This window comes from Pelodiscus sinensis, chromosome 5, assembly GCF_049634645.1.
Source record: "Pelodiscus sinensis isolate JC-2024 chromosome 5, ASM4963464v1, whole genome shotgun sequence".
NCBI classification, from domain to species: domain Eukaryota; kingdom Metazoa; phylum Chordata; order Testudines; family Trionychidae; genus Pelodiscus; species Pelodiscus sinensis.
The window spans coordinates 32,147,528-32,168,899 of NC_134715.1; the positions used below are offsets into that span (position 1 = coordinate 32,147,528).

General features: G+C 40.2%; 1 protein-coding gene across 18 annotated transcripts in view; it reads right to left on the reverse strand.

Annotated features, from left to right (window-relative positions):
• Nucleotides 1–201: 201 nt before the first annotated feature.
• Nucleotides 202–21,372, reverse strand: part of CAMK2D (calcium/calmodulin dependent protein kinase II delta) — a 260,546-nt gene continuing 239,375 nt past the window's right edge. For 16 of the 18 annotated variants that reach the window (XM_025182683.2, XM_025182685.2, XM_014571578.3 and 13 more), the window contains 4 exons: nt 18,017–18,092; nt 9,595–9,689; nt 5,290–5,518; nt 202–2,216 (listed from right to left, as the gene is read on the reverse strand). In XM_025182683.2, coding sequence (XP_025038468.1) covers nt 2,213–2,216; nt 5,290–5,518; nt 9,595–9,689; nt 18,017–18,092 — 404 coding nt within the window. In that variant the 3' untranslated portion in view covers nt 202–2,212. Of the gene's footprint in view, nt 2,217–5,285; nt 5,519–9,594; nt 9,690–18,016; nt 18,093–21,372 lie in introns of those variants that run through there. The other 2 variants (XM_075929800.1, XM_025182682.2) reach the window with 1 other exon arrangement.

Here is a 21,372-nt window from a genome sequence, read left to right on the forward strand (position 1 = left end):
AACCAAACTAACAAGATAGATCAGGAAAGTCATTGCTCACAAACTAAAGGAAAACTCTGTTATTGGCCTATCAAAATACTTCAGCTGTTCCTTTTCAACTAATAGTTTGGAAGAACAGAAATAAACATTTTATTGCATTGTGCTTTTTCACCACACTTTGTACAACACAATTTACTGTGAAATAAAACCACACACACAGTATCAGCAGAAATCACAAATTTATTCATTCTTAAATATATCTGTCAGTCATTTACCATTATGGCAAGAAATATGTACACCATGTCCCATGGGTAAACTGCAGTGTTCCAAAATGATAGAAGATAAGCATGTTATTTGACTGTGGTGGAGAGAACGAGTCACAATTTCCTCACATATTGGTGTGGAAGACAAACTTGATCTACAGTAATACGTCAACACCACATGCTATGTTAAAGTGTAAAAAACCCCACCCTACACCTAATTTTGTTAAATTTAAATACATTTATACTACTTATAGCTGCTTCACAAAAAAAGTAAAGAAATAAACGAGAAAAAAATTAGGCCATTACTTTTTTGTTTTTCACAGATCCCATTGGCAGGTTAATATGGCTCAACACATTTACTGTAAATGCTTATTTTAAATATACATTGTTTTAAATCATGTAATAATTATCAGAGAAGCTTAAATCCATCTACTGTACATCCACTAGTAACAACATCAAAGTGTAAGGGAACGTTTTTGATTTATAATCAACACAAAGTAAAATTATACAAATTAGGAAGTCTTCCCATTTTAAAAATTTCAGGCTGTTGAGAGCTGTAAATTGTAATTGCTAAAAAGAACACTGATATATCATGCACTATAGAGTACTGCAGAAAACAATTAGCCCCACTGATAATAAAACAATTAACAAAACAAGAAAAACCAGTCAACCCCTGTATTTTTCTATTAAAAATGGGTGGGGGGGAGGGAAGGAAGGGGATGAAATCTAAATGCTTGCAGGAATATACATTCAGAGCTATAAAATAGAAGCAAAAAACGTTCAGGTCACTAAGTACATGTTTTAAATTGACATCAAGAACGTTCCCTGCTTACTCTACAGGGATATGCAGCGACAGAAAAAAACAAAACAGTAAGATATTCTGCAATAGTTGTTGTTCCTAATATTATGCACTGTGCAAGGATTTTAATAAGCCAAGAGCAAATGGGGGAAAATACCATTATAAAGTGTTACAGTATTAGAAAATTGGAATATTTATGATAGTTTGTCAGAGTAGAAGCCGCTACAACAGAAAGTAAAGAAGCTCTTTATACTAAGCTTGTAAGGCTTAATATTTCTAGGTGAAACTAACCACATATCTGGACCAGAGCATAAAATAAAATAATCTAAAGCCTCCTTAATAAATTTACTGTACATCCTAAAAGTGATACAAATCTATTTTGTTTTACTCTTTCACTTTAATCATCAAAAACTATCTCCTTAGTCTTCATTCCGAATAAATTTTAATTTTGCTCTTTTCTCTTCCCAATATAAATTTTCAGTTAGCATAAAAAAGTAAAGGTAAAGATTAAAAAAAAAAGAAAAAATATCACTGATTAGTCAGAACAATAAAAGCTAATTCTAAAGTATTCAAGTTAGTAAATGATGCAATTATTCCAGTTTAATAACTAAAATGGTTTCAGGTGGTACCACCTCAACATAATTTGCTACCACATTCATTGATTTTATCCATTTTTCTGTTCCAACAAAAATTATTCTGCAGTAGCAAAGCTGTTAGTAGAAATCGATGAGCTTCCCAACATGGACAAAAGCAAAACCGAGTGGTTTTGAAAACAAATAAGCCATAAACCACTTGTTTAAAAAATGGAAACAAAACGAGACCTTTTTTTTTTTTTTTACGACCATGGTAATTTTAAAGTTATTTGTTAAAACTTAGCATTAACAGAGAAAATTACATACGATTGCACATCTACTACTGTATTCTTATTTTTGGCTTTTATTCTTTTTGCTTTGCCATTTTCAATTTGCATGGAACATCTTCTTAATTGAAGTGTAAACAAAATATACAGATGGAATATACAACAAAATGATGCATCACAAATGCATTACATGTAGAACCGTCATGGCTTCATGCACTCAGAAACATGCATGAAGAGAAGAACAGGATGGCCCACATGGTAACCAATCAGGTGCTTTGAGTACGGAGAATGCAAGAGTGGCATTGTTGAATTTTAGCTAGGAGGAGGAAAAACCACAATATTACTGTTATTGACTTAGTGATATTTCCACTTTATGCAACATACTACAAGTGTTGGAATAATACTATGACGTCTTCCCCAATCTACAACCTTTCAGGATACTGCACTGAGAAGCACAGAAACAAGTAAGCACTTATATTGCTCTTTCCCTCTTCAAATCACTTTATAAACACCAATTAACCTTCACCACATGTCAGGAGACCAGTTAATAGTATCTTTACATTAAGATAAAAGGATACTCAGGCAGAAAACATTACAGACTTGCCTGAGTTCAAATCTGAGCAGTCAGTAAGACCAAAGGGCATCTAAGTTGTATTTTATACCATTTCCTGGCACGCAAACTTATACTGACTGACAGCTTCACATGCAACTTACCAATATATCATTTAGATCTATACCATACACATCACTTTTGAATTTGGTCCAGTAAGTTGTGCATCTCAAAGAATCTAAGCTGATATAATCATTTGCATGCAGAGGTGCCAGAAGATTAGGGTAAGAGGGAAAGAAACTAACAGGAATGTGTAAGAATATTAATGAGGGCTACTCAATATATTTATTATTTGTACTACAATAGTGCCAAAGAACCCTAGTCATGCACCACAGTCCCATTGTGTTAGGTGCTGTACAATCAAAAAACAAAATCCTTAATTAAGCATTCTTCTGGCTCATCAGAATGTAACTTATAATAATGCAGATTCCCTAATAACCTGATCAGTGGGTACACGGGAATCTAATTACATTATGTCTGAATTTGGCCTTGAGAATCAGTTTCAGACCCAGTAGTCTCATGACTACTAATTCCATGCTGAAACCAGGAGACTATTCTTGGTGTGGGTGAGCATGTGCACATATATTCAGGAGTTCTGCAAAAGTAAGCTGAAAGAACAATTTTTTAAGAATACTGGCCACAAAGAAAGTTATCAACTGTATCATGTAAGTAGATACAAGCCATGGAACAGATGGTAACCAAATCTTTTCAGTAATTTTTCGACTCAGTTAAATAATAATCTATGTTTGTGGGCATTTTATGAGTTAAATAAATTCCTTTCAGTTTTGGCTTCATATTTAAGTGCAGTCATCACTAGTCTTGACAAATCAGCTACGGTGCTTGTGTAAGCTAATATGACTCGATCTAGGCAGAAGACAATACAATAAAATTACAAAAGTAATTATAGCTATTTGAAATATTTTTCTTCAGCCAATGCAAAAGCTACTATGCATTACAAAAGTTTGTTACTGAATGGAGCATATAACATTAATAAATATTCTTATGATAGATCTGTATCTGTTGGAGTGCAATTATTCTAAATATAAGACAGACATTAAAAACATGATTATTGAATTCCACTTTTGTGAGGCTTCAGAACAAAGATATTTTTCCATTGCTATAGCCTCTGAGAACTAATGGTGAATTCTAAGACCTTATGAAAGATAATCATGAAAGTTTGCAGAAAATCATCCTATGTGTTACTCATGTTGTGTAAGTTAAAAATGGTGAGCCTCATTAAAATATTGTACCCCAAATTTATCATTTTCTTCCCAAACTGCAGAATCTACTGGTTACAGGAATTATTAGGCAAAAGTCTCTATCATGTTTTACAGGTAGTCAAACTAGATGGTCATTAGGCTTCCTTTTGGCGTTAATGTCAATGAATGTGAGTATGTACAAAACTACTTGGCTTTCCCTCGGTATTTAACAAAACATATGCAAGCTGAAAAATTAAAATGGAAAGGATTAATATTTTTTATAATTTAGTGCCTATCATCCTGGTATGAACCTTTATTTTTCAATGAGTATCAGAATGAAATATTCATACACAGGTTTTTTTTTCTGGACTTTGTCATTTATGCTTTTGGCCCCTACCACGAAAAGAGGCAGACCAGTTCCACATATTCCTCTTACATAAAACCTGTGTCTCTCAACTACCAACATTTCTCATTTTCTGTTAATACTAAACATACTTTGTTGAGCACTGGCAGTGTGCTTGGAGCAGTGCAAAACAAAGGAAGATAAGGCCCCTGCCAATGTACTTATATTTTTAAAATAAACACTATTGTACAAACATATCGATTGACAGATAAGGCCAGGAGATGGGTCACTCTAAAAAAGCATTCATTAAGCTTTTAAAGTTTAACAGCACTTTGTTCTATTATTATATTCCACTACTTGATAGCCTGACACCGCCAGGCTATGAGGAAGAAGTATGTTGTAAGGAGAGAAGGTAATGGATGGGGACCAAAGGAAGATGGCAATGCTATGTATAAAGACTAGCACAAAGGCATACAAGAGAGAAACATACAGAGAAGTTATGTGGAAAAGGAAAATTAGAGTTAAAAAATAAAGAAATTAGAGTAGAGCTGTCGCCATGAATGGACTCAGTCTGAGCCTCGAGAGTGAGGACAAGAGATCTGAACATGACACCAAAACAGAATGACAGCTGAGAGAATCAAAGTTGTGAAGGGAGCAGATAAAATTGATTATTACCACAGCAATATTTTGGCTAGATTGGGTCAATGAGAAAAACAGGGAAGGCAAGGGAGGAAGAGAGTGTTATAATCAAGGCAGAAGATCACCAACAGAAATAAGCACAAGTACTTTTTAGCTGTGAGGGTGAAAAAGAAGGACTTTCAAGATGTGGTAGAGGAAGAGTCAAAGGATTAACTGATACCCTGAAAGTAGAAAGAGGAGTCTAAATTAATACTGAGGCCTAAAATTAAAACACTTTCTATGTGTAAGTACTTGTATGTGCCCTTAGTATGGGTATGTACAACACTCAGCACAGTGAAGCCCTAAGTTTAAATGTGAATGATTGTAAGCAAACAACAAATTACAAATATTTGCACTAATACTGTATGCAGCATACTGAATTATTAAACTGACTTTTCAGAACTGACAGTGCAGAAGCTATGTTGCAATGGTATTTTCAAAAGAATGAAAGTTTTATAAAGTTTAAGGCCAGGAGGGACCTTTAGATCATCTGGTTTGACTTTTTACATAACAGACCATCCTAACCCCTTATTTAATACTGTTTGTACAGATTTCTTACTTGATCGGAACTGTTGGTGACCCTGAACGGTGAAAATGGACATTCTGCCATTTGCCATCACGGCGGTGCCAGACCCGGGTCTCCTCAGATTGCATAGTCTTTGGCATTCCACTTCCATCCATATACTGCGTCAGCCGTATGTAGGCAATGCAGGCAGCATCATCACCCACAAGATGGACGTGGGGATTGAGGATAATGGTATGGATTGGCTTATTACTCTTGGACAAAGCTATGGGAGGAAACACACACAAAGTCATTTTCTCCAAGTAAACCAACAGAGGTAGTTATGTCCCTCAGTACACAGAATAGTGTGTAAAATATCAAGATTAGCAGATGCTAAATTCTAAACACTATTTTACTGATAAGCAAGCAAAACTAGCAAAAAAAGAGTCCCACAAGTGGGAAGGGAGTAGCATGAAAGAGATGAAGCATGTTCTCCTCTCTCCTACCAGAAAAGCATTCTGAAGTTACATTGGTTTATATACTTACGTCCCAAATAAATTACACTAATTGTCTGCTTTTAAACCCTGACCAATCTTGAGATCTCTTGCATAATAAAGACATAAAAGAAGGAAGTGTAATTATGATGTTCACTTGCCTTTGTTCACTTTGTTGTTTACTTTTAGAAGTGAGGTTATTAGTTAGCACCTTAGCTCTGCTCATAGTAATATATTTGCATTATTCCTATTCCTGATCCTTCTGGCTATACATTTCTTTTTTTTTCTTCATTTTTAGTTGACATTTCTTATTTCCAATGTGATTTCTGTTGAAATGATCTCAAAGTCTTTGGCCAGATTTCAACATGATTATTATCCAAAGTAATCTTCACGTGTTTCATCTTATTTGGTGGTTCTAGCTCAGTAGTGCAATCTGCTACCAAATGCCTTAATTGTGTGATTATATTATATAAAGTACTTTAGAAACTGTAATAAAACGACATGTAAAAACAGAATCAATTGCTGTGATTTGGGATCTCTAGGTGTTATATTGTGAACTCCGTGTTATGTTTCAGGGGCTCTACTTTGCTCTTTAACAGCCTTTGTGGATTAAAGCATCTACTGGTAAGGCCATTGTCTTTGAAGGAAGCTGATGTGCAGTTCATATAATGGGTGGATCACGGCATTTTCTGAGCCAGGCAACAAGAGGGGCAGAAGCTGTTATTAAAAGGTAGATGCTACATTGAGCAAAGGGTTAGTCTCCTGCTGTATGCTAGAAGAAAAGGGTGAGAGGAAAGATAAAGCAGGAAGGGCTCCCTACCTTATGCACACTGACTTTGGACTCGAGGGGGGAGGAGGGAGAGTCAGACTTAGGGAAAGCACATTCAGGACTGTCTGTTATTTTGCAAAGATCTATAACTCTTCTGTGGTTTAAGAGCAAAATGCTGTGGTTAACAAATCCCTTTGCAAAGCCTGTAGGGTTGCCAGGTGCCCGGTATCACCCAGACAGTACGGTATTTGCAAGCTCCATCCGGTAAAAACAAAACAAAAAACAAAACAAACAAAAAACCCAGGAAATACCGGACATGTGAAATTTCAGTTATTTCTGGTTTCCCTGGGACAGAAGTCCGGTGGGGACAATTTTCCCCTGCCGCCTCTGGCGGGGGCAGGAGAGTGAGGAGCACAGCAGAGGCATAGCGAAGGGGGGCAGAAGGGGACACTTGCCGGGCACCAAGCTAGGGGGGGCGGTGGGCTGGGGTGGGAGTAGAGTGCACGCTGCTCTGGCCCACGTGACCAGCAGAGACCCGGGAGCTGGCCATGTGATGCCTCCCTCAACACTAGAATCATAGAACCATAGAGCTGGAAGAGACCTCAGGAGGTCATCAAGTCCAGCCCCCTGATCTAGGCAGGACCAATCCCAACTAAATCAACCCCTCCAGGTCTTTGTCAAGCAGAGACTTAAACACCTCTAGGGATGGAGACTCCGCTACTTCCCTAGATAACCCATTCCAGTGCTTCACCACCCTCCTAGTGAAATAGTTTTTTCTAATATCCAACCTGGACCTCTCCCACCACAACTTGAGACCATTGCTCCTTGTTCTGCCATCTGTCACTACTGAGAACAGCCTCTCTCCATCCTCTTTATTTTTGCTCAACAATTCTGTTCTGGGGGGCTTTTTTTGTTTTTCCTTGACAACTTTAGTCTCCCCCCTTTTTTTCCCGCTTCGACAGAATTGTTTCCCTGGTGTTTTTTTGGGGGGTAAGGAGGCTTGGTATTTTTTGTTAAACCATCTGGCAAGCCTAAAAGCCTGTCTTCCTTCCACATTGTCCCTGAAGGAGTTAATCAAGAAACCAGAGCTCCCAGAGCCAGGTAGACTCTGGAGGAATGGGATTAAGCATTGGGAAGCCTGGATGGGTGGGGACACTGGTTCTGAAGTCTAAGGCAGCTGGATTCCAGGGACTCATTGCCCAAGACGAGTGTCATACATAGAGTTTGCACTGGATAGTGTGCTTAAGAGACCCAGAGTTAGAAACAATACCCTGGGGTTTAGAAATATGTGGGATTATGTGGTTGGATCCATGCAGCAGCCTGTTCACAGAAGGGGTAGGTTGTGATGCAGTGGTGTGAAAAACAAGCAAATCCTTAAATCCCATTTTTCTCACCAACATCACAAACCTGTGCCAAATCCCATCTCTGCCCCAAAACTAGTACGTTTGGAGTTGATCCAACCACAGGATCCCATGTGCTTCTGGCATGCTGTCCTTTTGGCTTCTATGCCATTTTGGAGAAAGGAAAGCTTAAGAGTCAGCCCTTTTCCAATCCGGATTGTTTCCTTTCTAGCTAGGCAGAGGAAAAAATTGCTCTCTGCCCAAAGAGCTAGCTAAGCTACCCAACTCAATTCGCAATAAGAAGAGAGCAGGAGACACAGACCCCTTCCTTTTGTTTCTCATTTTTCTTGGCTTCGCTCTCTCCCTATAATATGCAGGGGCCCTAGCTATTGCAAATACTTCAGAAAGGCAATGGAGCTGAGAGGACAATCTCTCCCAAAATCAAACACAGCTGTGGGAGACAGCTGGGAATTTGATACACACATTATTGAGCTGCACTGTCTCCGAACTCAAAATCAAATGTGCAATTTCCTTCCAAAAAGCCCTGCTGCAGGGCTAGTCTAGCTGAGCCATCGACCGCAGAAGAATGGGGTGGGGGAAGGCAAGTGGAGGCCACTTGAGGGGGCAGGACATTCCCCTGTTGTCAGTGACTGACTAGTTTGGTTCTGCCCCCAAGCGACAAGTGGGCTAAAGTACCCACTCACTGTTAAGGGCCTGTAGATCATAGCAGTAACAAGACAATGCTAAATGCTTACAGTTCTCATTTCTAACTTAGTAACACTGAGGCAGTAACCCAAATCCTTTCCATTTAAAAGACAATAAATAAGAGCAACTTCTAGATGCCCATCCAACACCTCCCATCTGAGTTAATGTGATAACATTTTTGCATTTAGTAGTTTTCAGCTTACCATGCATTCATGACATTTTCTTTAGTTCTAAGATATGCTACATTTTTATTAATATCTGTACAGATGGAGAAACTGAGTCGTTGATATTCAATTATGTATTCACAATACACAATGGGAGCATCTCAGAATTGAGATTAGAAATCAGGAGTCCCTGGAGCTAATCTTGTGCTCTGACATTTCTCATTCAGAAATTGATGAATGAGAAAAATCAGTATCATTAGTTAATTGAGTCTCTCAGAGTTTTAAAACTGTTCTGAAACTGAGTCATTTCTACCATGACAGTCCATTGTATTAACAAGTAAGCAGTGTATTTTATTCCCCGATATGCAGCTTTTCTTTTCTGAAGCTGACGTAGTTGTACTAAATCCACTGAGATGCTGCGATCACCACTTAAAAAGTCTTGAGGCCAAGGGCCTCAGCTAGCATGAATCAGCACAGTGGCTATAGTTTTTTCCTTAGACATAATGTAAGAAAGAATAATCATCAAATGTTAGGTAATGCTGACAAGGTCCACCAATGCAGACTTTTCAAGTAATGTGCTATTCAGTGCCTTAGATCTGAAAAATGAAGAGTGGGAATCACTTACCTTCCAATCTTATTTGACTTTTAGTTGTCCCTCCATTTCTCTCCTCACCTTTCTCCTCCCCGTCCCCTCTAAAATAACTACATGAACTTGAAAATTCCATCCACAATCAAAAGTTCCCTGTGGTTCCTAAGCAAGTTTAGCAGAAACATGAAAAACTGCACAACTCAAAATGAAATTTCTAAAACATCATAGGTAGCTACAAAAAAGAGCTGTATTTAAAAAACATACTTGGAAGTATTTAAAATATGACTGAATAGGAACACACCATTTTCAAAGTAGAACCTGTGAAAGTCCATCCCTTCCACCAGATTCCCCAAAGCTTCAGGTTCAAAAGATGTAAGACCTGGATCACAGATCTTCCTGTGGATGAGAAAATTAAATGTTGACAAATGTTTAGTCACTTTCAGATGTAGCACAGAACAACTTTCTTTGTGATATCTTTGAGACCAAAAGCAGCGAGGAGTCCTGTGGCACCTTTAGACTAACTTCGGCTACCCCTCTGATATTTGAGACCAAAGGAATCCTCAATACTGGGATTTCCCACCCCTAACACTTACAATCTGCAGAATGAGGGAATTCAGACTCTAATTGATTATTATGATGGGGTTCAGGGAAAGCTGGAGGATATTTATACCAGAGGCAACTCTGGAGCAGAAAGTGTAAGAGTGAAGCAGAAACTATGTACGAAGAAGTCTGAGGGGCAGGAATAGTAGAGTGAAAATTATACATAGTCATGTCAAAAAGAAAGTTTGAAGAAATGCAGTCTACCAACTAGAACCCTGAGTTCCCAGAACAGAAAGAAAAGTTACTCACCGTAGTTCTTCAAGATGTCTCCCTATGGGAGCTCTACTTTAGTGTGTGCCTTTTCTGGGAGATTTTAATTAGCAGTGTTTGTTTCACCCCTGCATGCACTGCTAATACTCTTGTGCCTTGCACTGAGGCTGTATCAGGCTGTGGGCAAGCTGCTATTAGTTCCTTCTCCACAGCTGAGTCTCAGAAGGAAACTCCAAAGGTGAGTAACCACTCTTTCTTCAAGTAGCATTCTTGTGGGTGTGCGCCACTTCAAGTGACTCCTGAGCAGTAGCCCCATAAATAGAAAAGAGCTTTTGAATCAAGTCCATCAGAGAGAACTGCACTGCCAACTTCCGCATCATTTCGAGGCATCAAATAAAGCATAGTACCTGGAGAAGCTATGTACCAAAGACCATTTAGCAACTCTGCAGATCTTAAATACTAGGACTTTCTAAAGCAGGGCTGGGATGCAGACTGTGACCTCATCAAGCATGGATTAGAATGCTGGCAGCATTGTAACAAATAATAATACATCCAGAAATCTATCGTAATGGTCTTGGGGTAGAAAAAGCAGAACCTTTATATCTGTCTGAAAAACAAAACCAATAGTCCAGGAGAATTACAAAATTATTTAGTTGTATGTAAGTAGAAGGCTAATGTCTTCTGACATCAAGTGGGGAAGATGGTCTCCATGTCTAGGTTGGCATTATGGATTTTGGAAGGAACACTTGTTGGTGAATGATCTAATTCCTATGAAACTCAAAAGACATTGTAGAAAGAAATCTGGAGTGTAGAATACTGCGAAAGGAGGGCCTGCCATTAAGGCTTCAGTCTCTCTGATTCTGCATTTGATGTTATAGCCACTAAGGAGAAGTTGTTTTTATATAAATTTACAGTAAGGAGCAAGTTACCATCAGGAGATTTTTAAAAACCAAGCTAAGGTTCCAAACTGAGATGAGGACTTTCACCAGTGGGAACAGGGATTGCTCAGACCTTTCATGAACCTTAGAGCTGTAGGGCAAGCAAAGCTAGAACCCCTCAACAGTGGTGGGAAAACCTGGTAAGGCAGCCAAATGAATCTTGAGAGAACTAAGCGACATTCAATGCAGGGCAGAATTCTGGAGTTCACACCAGTGACTAAATCTTCTCCACTTCTTCAGGTATTTCTCATAGAATCTTTCCTGCTATTTATCAGTATTTTCTGCACCTCTGCAGAACAGATGTTAACCTCACAAACCATTGAGGAGCTACAACTTGAGATGAAGAATGCTCAGATTGGATTGCACCAGTTGACTGGCCTCTTGGAAGAGAAGCTAAGGAGTAACTGAGTATTTGTTGTTGGACTAAGAGCTAGGCTAAGTAGGTATGGAGACCATGCCTACCTTAACTACATTCAGGCTGTTATGACAACTCTGGTATTGTCTGTCCAATTTTCTTTCCACTTATTCAGAGGCATTGTAGGAAAACACTGTAAATTCATCCAAATGAGGAGAAAAGGCATTTCCCAGATGGAACTAAACCTCCCCTTGAATAGAGCACAAGGAATGTTTTCTTCAAAGCTGTGGCAAAGAGGTCCACTTTTGGGAAACCCCAAGCCTGAAATATGCCAACAAGAACTTGGGAATTCAACTCTAACTTGTAATCTTGGTGAGGGGCAGGGGGAAACCTGCTGAGAACATCAGCTGTCACATTTTACCTGCCCAGGAAAGAACATTACTGAAATTCTTATGCTATGTTCTATATACCAGTTCCATAACATTTTTATTTTGGCACAGTGGGAGGATTTCACACCTCCCTGATGACTGATATTGAACATGAAGGCCATATTGTCAGTCATGACTTTAATAGACCTGTGTCTGATGAGGGGTAGAAAATAAAGACAGGCATTTCTGTCCACTCCAAAAGCTTGATATTGAAGGTGGCTTCCTGGGGTGACCATCATGGTACTGTACACCCTCCCCCTCCCATGCTATCTGAAGTAGCCATGGATATAGTTGCCATTAGTGTCAGTTGGAAGAAAGGGGACCCCTGCCTCTAAATCACAATGAATTGTCAGTCTAAGGCAGCAGTGGGAAAAATACCAGTCCACAGACCGGATCTGATTTGCCAGGATTAGCCCCAATGGACCGTTGCTGCTGTATTTACCCGCACCTCCGCAAGTACAGGCGAGTGCAGCTCCTGTTTGCCATGGATTACTGTTCTCAGACAAGGGAGCTGCAGGAAGCAGTATCTCAGTATGAGCCATTTCCTTCAGCTCCACTGACTGGGAACAGTGATCGGGGACCAACGGGAGCTGCAATCTTCCATACCTGCAGAGGCACAGGTAAATATAGCGGTGGCCCACCCAGGGGCCTGCCCCCGCCTTACTTCCCCCCGCTAGCCTAGTGAGCATTTGACAAGGAAACCTGTGTTTGGTAAGTAAACTGATCTGAGCTACCCCTGGAAACAATGAAACAAACTCACAGACTCTATCACAAAAGTGCAATCTGCCATGTGACCTAGAAGCTGCGTGTAATTTTTGACTTAAATCTGAGGACTTCTGTGAATAGTTTGACAAGGTTTGATAGTGTCATGAATCTGTTCATGGGGAAGAAGGCCTTGGATGCCAGTGAATCCAGGAATTCCTCTATTAATTGTTCTGAATGGGAGTTAGTGTGGATTTTTTCCATGTTCAATTGAAGGCCCAAGTCCAAGAACCAAGAAAGTGCTTTCCATGTGACAGAGAACACTTTGTATGCTTGACCCTTGAGCAAGCAATCACTGAGGGAGAAAAATAATATAGGAATGTGAAAAACTGGTCAACAATCCGATAAGCAAATGCTTATCGGTTAGTTGACTAGTCGTTCTCCCCCCCGCCCCCATCAGAAAGAGGCAGTAAGGGGGGGGGCAGCTGGGGTGTGCGTAGAATGCACACAGCGTTTCAAAGCGGCAGTGCCGCAGGGAGCCTGGTGTCAGGCTGCACACACTGTTTCAAAGAGGCAGTACCACATGGAGCCTGGGGTTCCGGGTTCCATGTGGTACTTTCGCCTTTGAAGCATAGCAACAGACCTAGGGCTGTTCCTACACTGCAGAGATGCCCTATTGAATAATCAAATAGTTGATGCAAAATGCATTGACTATTCAATTAGTCAATTACTTGATATTTAACATCCCTAGAATAATATGATTGCAGGTAGGTAGTCACCAATGACGAAACCTTTGAGAACACTCTCAGAACTGAAGAGAGACGAAAGAGGAGTACAGAAAATTATTCTGGCCTATGGCAAAATGCAGGAACCTTGTGTTGGATGGTTACATTTCTATACAGAATTATGTGCTTTGAAGCTTCAGGGACTAAAATCAGTTCCCTGAATCCAGAGAAGGAATTATAGCCAAGAGAGACACCACCCTGAACTTCTGACTCCTCACAGGAGTTTTAGATCTAAATTTGGTCTTTTTTTCTTAGGCATGAGAAATCTCAAATAGAAACTGCTGGGCTGAGTAGGGATTGGCTCTACTGCTCCTAAACAAACAAGGAAGTTTATTTTCTATCTTGGCAGGAACTTGAGAAGATTTTCTGAAGAGGAATGGGGAAGAGGAATAAGGAGAAGGAAGGTAAGTAAAATCAATGGGGTAGCCCAACAATATTTTCAGCTCCCGTTTGTCCAAGGTGATACGCTACTATACTAGCTGGAAATAGGAGGTCCCCAAACAGAGGGAAGTAGGCAAATCACTGAAGCTGACAAACCAATGAGATAGAGTATAAAGCTTTGCCCACCCCATCAAAACTCATGTTTCAAAGATGAAGACAGTTGCAAACTTGTGTAGGGTGGGGTTAGAGGATCTTTTCCTCTGGAACTTATGTCTCTAAATTAGAAGTTCTGTTTGTCTGGGATTATTGAGATACTTGCAATCTGCCATTTTTTTGGCAGGAATGTGGATGCCTAATGAACATAATATGTCTCTGCAATCTTTTAAGAGTATGTAACAACTTATTTGTGTTCTCTGCAAACAACTCGGCTGTGTCTACACTGGCACCCTTTTCCGTAAAAGGGATGCTAATGAGACACTTCGGAATTGCAAATGCTGCGGGGGACTTTTCAGGTTTAGAAAAGAGGAGACTGAGGGGGGATATAATAGAGGTATATAAAATCATGAGTGGTATGGAGAGGGCAGATAAAGAAAAGTTATTTATTAGTTCCCTAAATAGAAGAACTAGAGGACACCAAATGAAGTTAATGGGTAGCAGGTTTAAAACTAATAAAAGAAAGTTCTTCTTCACACAGCATGTAGTCAACCTGTGGAACTCCTTGCAAGAGGAGGCTGTGAAGGCTAGGACTATATCAGAGTTTAAAGAGAAGCTAGATAATTTCATGGAGGTTAGATCCATAAAAGGCTGTTAGCCAGGGGACAGAAATGGTGTCCCTGGCCTCTGTCAGAGGCTGGAGAAGGATGGCAGGAGACAAATCGCTTGATCATTGTCTTCGGTCCACCCGGTGCTGGCCACTGTCGGCAGACAGGCTACTGGGCTAGATGGACCTTTGGTTTGACCCAGTATGGCTGTTCTTATGGCTATGAGCACCTGGTAATTTACAATGCAGAATTGTAGGTTGCTGATGAGTAGGATTTTCTCCTGAAAGTCCAGGCACTGCTGGGGCTTATGGGGTGGATTATATTGGTGTTTGCCCTGGCTATGCACCACATCAATCACCAGTGTGTTAGGTGGAATGTGAGAAAACAGGAGCTCAGAGTCATGTGTTACTGTGGCAGGGGTTTGTCAATTTTTGCAGACTCCAGAAGAGCCTTGTTGATAGGAAGAGGACTCTGGAAGATGTTGCAGAGTGAATTTTGAGCTCCTCAAGAGGAAATCTGCCAACTATTTAATGAGGTCTCAAAGCTGCCAAGTATAATCAGCTGTAGATGGAGGAGGAGAGATTACGGTCACATCTGGTGAAAACGAAAAGATGGTAGGTATAGGGGGTGCTTCTTTGTCCACTTAAATCTCTTGAACCTCAAACATTTTCTCCTGTCTCTGGGGAGGAGAATCTTAATCCTCCCTATCATCCTGATGGGAAAGGATTAGGACCTTGGAGAGTCGTCAGTGATAAGTTGCCTTCGGATGCCAATATGGGCATTGAGGACCATAAGAAGGATAAGGGTGGCATCCAGGAATGAGGAGGTCCCCAAACATCTTCTCTGTCTTGCAGAGAAAGGCAGTTCATACATAGGCATGCAGGAGAACCCTGAACAGAGATTCAGTATACTGAAGAGAGGTTTCTATCTCCTTCCTCTAATGCGGAGCACCAACTAAAAAGAAACGTGATGACACCAGGGATGTATAAGGGGTCAGACACCAAGAGATTCTTGATACCAAGGAATGCTCAGTAACTGCCAACAGACTCTGGTCAGAAGTCACTGATAAGTCCTTTGGGTATCTAAAGCAGGGATGGGGAATCTCAGGTCTGGGGGGCAGATGCAGTCTCTGGCTTGCCTGAATCCAGCCCCTGTGGCTCAGGGCTCCCCCTCCAGCATTGGAGAGCCTACACTGGCACTGCAACCTCCCCACACTGCTGGGATGGAGCACACAACATCTACTAGCCTGGGCCCTCCTAGATTCTGGTGAGCAAGGGGAATGTGGGGAGTGCCTTTCTCTCTCTCAGTTGGGGGCCACAACTGTGAGGGTTGGTATTTGTTTCTTTTCTTCTCTCAGTCTCTCTATAGGTGAGGCAATGTTTAAACCCTGATGAACTGGGCATGTTCCTCACAAGCACGATTTCTTTGGAGGAAATAAAATGATCCCTCAACAGCCAGTAACTAAATACTACTACTAACTAAACTGAGTAGAATGAACTCAGCTGAGGCACTTAACACAGAAATGCTACCATTCATTTGAAGCTGAGATGACAGAAGGAATTGAGGGTGGTTCACCTGTACTCACTGCAGGGCATGAGGATATCAGAAGTAAATGCATGGGCTGAATGCATGCTAATTAAAATCTCTGATCAAAGGTGCATGCATGTGAAATAGTGCGCCCATGGGGTTACTGCTCAAAGAGCCACCCATTCCTACCATGTTTGTTTTTCCTTTCCAGATTTTCTTCTCTTAAGGCAGGCAGAGCTGGGCTCATGAATGCTGATTTATTCTCACAGGTCTTATTCCCAAGAATGATGGAAAACTTCTAATTAGCGACTTTCCCCACAGGAATACTATTTGCCACCGTAACGTCTACTATTTTGACAATTAAAACAAACAATAAAGCAGCCCTCTCCATCTGAGATTTAAAGGAGATGGCATTCTATTTGTTGCATGATAACCCAGAACAAAAGATTCATCCTCTATCTAGTTTGTTCAACTGCAGAATATGATTGAGCTCAAAGGCATATGACCTCATACAAATCAACCTGTGAAACAAATACCATGTGTGTGAAATTCTGTAATCCATCAATAAACACGGGAATTATTATTTCTGTCTGCCTTGCTTTCCTATTTGTTATTCCAAGAGGGAATGTATCATGCTGGAACACAACACAACACATACAGGCATGAAGGATGAAATCTTGGTCCCAATGAAGTCAGTGGGATCTTTGTCACATCTTTAGGGTCAGCTGTATGATCTGTTAAGTCGAAAACTAATGTGGTTACCAATATTTCAATGATAATTTAATTTTGGTTAGATGTTTCTAAGGCCTGAGTTCTGGCATACTGCAAAACAGAAAAGTGTTGATCAAATTTCCATTTGACATTTTTGTTACAGTCGAAGGATATAAAGTGCTTGTACCAAGTAAAGGCATATTACTGGTAATCTGTCACTGTCACATAGGAATATTACTTTCCTATTTCAACTATTCTAAAACCTTTAGCATGAGCTGAAATAGAACCTTTAGTTCTAGACCTTTAACTTTAAATAAAATATAATTTTTGTTCTAAAGACATTTTAATGGATTAGAGTAAGGAAAAAACAGAACTATCTAAAGGGTTATTTTTAAAATGGAATATTTAAAATGACTAAGCAGAAGATGCCTTGGTTTCTGAATAAAATTTCTGAAGACAGACTGGTAGAGCACAAAATGGGAAGGTGGTAGAAGGCCAAAGTAAGTGCTAAGGGTCTTACCTTTTTATTTAAGGGAGTGCTGAGAAACGGGAACTTATGTTATAACTTTGGGGGAGAGGGACTCAGGGAATATGGTGGTCTTGTGAAACTGCAAGGAAAAGTATCTGTCCCCATCAATTTTCGAGACAAAATAGTTCCACTTACATAGTAGCACTTAGTTTTCAGCGAAATCATGTAGACAGCCTTTCTATTTTATAGTGAGACTATTGGCTACATGGACCCTTCTACCACATACTAGGCGTTTCATAGTGCGCTTCAATGTACTGCAATGTAAAATGAGATGGCTGGGGATATGTCAAAGTGTATTACATAACTTTTAGTGCTTGGCAGCAAGGCCCACATGTCCTGTTACTGCATGGTAAGTGAGTGTGCTGCAGAGTCATACCCAGGCTTGCTTTGTACTAGCTCTCCATGTAAATGAGCCCCAAGAGGCATTAATGTATTATGATGCGACAGATGGAATTCTGGTGACACAGAATCCCAGCTTATACTGAAATGTTTCTGTCAAAACATTTTTCCAGTGTATTTTGATCTTGATTCTTAGATTTTTAAATCATGAACATTCTCTCCTCTCTGCTTGCAGAAAGAGATCGTGGTATATGTTACATAGCGATAACGGGTCACATTCACTATGGTATTACTCCATGTTTCTCCTAATGTAACTCTACAGAAATCTGCCCTCACACCAGTGCGTGACTTGTGCAATACAGCCGTGAAGCAGGTTGTACGTTTTCTCAAGGACTATAAGGATGCACATTTTTATACATGTATCTTATCTTGCTACTTGCAAAATGAGACATCTTACGTGTAAGCTTCAAAGTCCCCATTGTTGATAGCTTCAATCAGCTGCTCTGTAACCTTGATGATCTCCTGCTTACGAGCTAAAGAAAGGATAAACGGACAAAAAGAAAACATGAGATGGGAACAAAAGCAGAAAGTAACAGCCTAAAAGACAGACTAAATAAAGACAAGGACATATAGATATTTCCCTGTTTAGTGTGACTGCCATTTATTCCATGATTCCACTTCCTTTTCTAGAATCATAGCCAGAAGTTTTAAGTTAATCGCTTTACAATATATTGGCCTTTGTGTATTTCTGTATTCATAAGGAAATAAAGCACAGGTCACAGATCAATGACATATCTTCTACTTCAATTCTGATCTACTAAGGACCTGTCTTTAAAAACACAACTACAAACACTTGATCTTTACAGAAGTGTAAAGGCAACCAATTGTCATTTTATGAGCAGTACTATAATGGTTCACCTGCATTTGCGATCTGCAGGTTTCAAGTGTGTACTACTGTTCTCATAAAGCTATGTTTACAATGAGTTTTTCCCCATCTAGCATTTGCTTTGGCCAAACCCAAAAAAGCACGTCTTCCTTAAATGGTCAACTGATTTTAACAACAGAGATTTAACCATAAGAACTTAAGAATGTAAGAACAGCCATACCAGGTCAGACCAACTGTCCATCTCATCCAGTATCCTGTCTCTGACAAGTGGCCAGTAACAAACACTTCAGAAAGAATGGATAGAACCAGATAATTTCAAATCATCCATTTCTTGTTTAGTCCCAGCTTCTGGCATTAGGAGGTTTAGATACGCAAAACATGGGTCGTCGTGTTCCTTGCTTAATAGCCACTGATGAACCTATCCTCCACAAATTTATTAATTTTTTGAAAGCCAAAAATAAAACTGGTTTCACAGCATCCTATAGCAATGTGTTCCATGGGTTGACTGCATTGTGTGAAGAAGCTGTTTGCTTTAAACCTGCTGCCTATTAATTTAATCAGCTGACTCACAGTTCTTGTTTTATGTGATAGGAAATGTTATTTATCCTATTCACTTGCTTCATACCATTCATGGTTTCATAACTCTCCATCAGATCCTCCCTAAGTTGTCTCTTTTCAAAGCTTGAATAGTTTGTTTTTTTTAAAATCTCTCCTTGTAAGGAAGCTGTTCTAAATCCCTAATAATTTTTGTTGCCCTTTCCTCCACATTTTTCAATGCTAATATAGGTTTTTTTTTGCGAAGGGGCAACCAGAACTGCACACGATATTCAAGGTGTGAGCATACCATGGATTTATACAGTGGCATTATATATATTTTCTGTTTTACTATCTTTCTCTTTCCTAATAGTTCCTAGCATTCTGCTAGCTTGTCAACTAACACTGCTCACTGAATTGATATTTTCAGAGAACTGTGGGCAAGGACTCCAAGATCTCTCTAAAGTGGTATCAGCTAATTTACATTCTGTTATTTTGTACGTATAGCTTGAATTATTTCCCAGTGTGCATTATTTTGCACTTAACACTGAATTGTATCTGCCATTTTATTGCCCTGTTTTAGTGAGATCTTTACTCTTCACAACTAGCTTAGTACTTACCTATCTTGAGTAATCTTGTATCACCTGTGACTACTCCTAAAATAAGCCCAAACCACTACCGAAGAGAAATTTAGGTCTTCATGCTAGATCCTCCTATGCCGAGTCCCACTGGCTCAACACTGATCTAACTGCAGCAACGAGTTGTAAGATCTGTAGCACAATGATTATGTCCATTACTGTGTTTGTGAGCATCTAACACAACAGTTAACAGCGAATCTTTTGGTGTTACCATAGACAAAAATTAAGATACAGGCAGTCCCTGGGTTTCATCAGTCTGACTTACGTCGGATCCCTAGTTACATACGGGGGTGGGGGAGGCGCAGCTAGTGCGGGGTGCCTCCCCCACTGTCGCCGCCTCCGGCGGTGCAGGGGGCACTTCCCTCCAGCAGACCAGGGAGACTCGGAGCTAGCGCCCCCCCCCCCCCAGCAGACCAGGGAGACACGGAACGGCTTTTCTCGCTGCGGAGGATGCGGGTCTGCTGGGGGGAACAAGACACCAGCCAAAAGGGGGCACCCCAGAGCGGAAAAATTAATTTCCTAGGGAACAGCAAAAGCAGCAGGCAGTGAGACCCATTGTGTTACAGTCCCCACCTTGGGAGCAACAGCTCTTTCCCTCTTCAGCACTAGAGCTGCAAGTATCTTGTTAGCGTCACGTGAAATTAACAAGTCCCTTCCAGCCTGGCAGAGGTGAAGCTGAAAAAATACTCAGTGGTGTGGGTGGGCAAGAATGGGGAGAAGCAGGACAGAAGGGAAGAGGGGATAAGCCCCAACCCCACACCCTGGCTGGAGCGGAGCAGGGTAAGCCCCGAGGGGATGGGTCTGGTTGCAAAGTGGGTGAGTGGACAATGAGGACCCACCTGTGGCTAAACTCCTGTTTCCAACACAGAATTTTTCTTTAAAATTAATCCTGTGGATAAATTCACACACACACACACACTTCACAGGAAGGGATTTCCATTTTCTGCTCAGCAGAAGACAACAACAGCTTTGATTGTATCAATATTTCACTGTGCTCTCCAATGACTATTGATTACACTTAATACCCATTTCACTGAACCATCTGTAGCAAATTCTATTTGGAACAGTAATATGCATTGAATAAACTTTTTTTAGTTATAAAAAACAAAGATTCTGACTATTAAATGAATAACTGGGATCTTTCAGGTACCCCAAAAGAAAGATCTGGATATAGTATGACACAATGAAACTTATGATCGATTTTTAATTAAAATATCAACCAAAAAAACCTTCATATCAAAACAGGATGTGTTTTTCTTAGAATAAGGAAGTTGTATGAGAATCAGGGTCTTTTCCACCTAACTCCAGCTCCCTCCCTCCCCCCAAAATATGTACCAGTTCCGACTTACATACAAATTCAACTTAAGAACAAACCTACAGTCCCTATCTTGTACGTAACCCCGGGACTGCCTATAATAAAAATGCTTATAAAAAGACCACTTAAAAAGGTGTGTGCGCAAAAGCCACAGTAAAAGTAGATGGTGACTCAGCTAGCAGGGCTAGTAAACAGCATGGTGGGTAAAGAGGATTTTAAAAAATAAACAGGTTTCAGTTGTCTGATTTCTTATAGGTATCATGGATGAATTTGTATGGGGAAAGGACGATGGCTTTGCTGACCAGCACTGTCAGGGTGCTCCACGAATAAGACTGAAGTCCATATTGGGTTTATAACGGTGCTGCTAGCATTGTACCATTTTTTCCTGTTGATTACACACACATAATTGTACATGTATAAAAAACTAGATTTATTTCTAC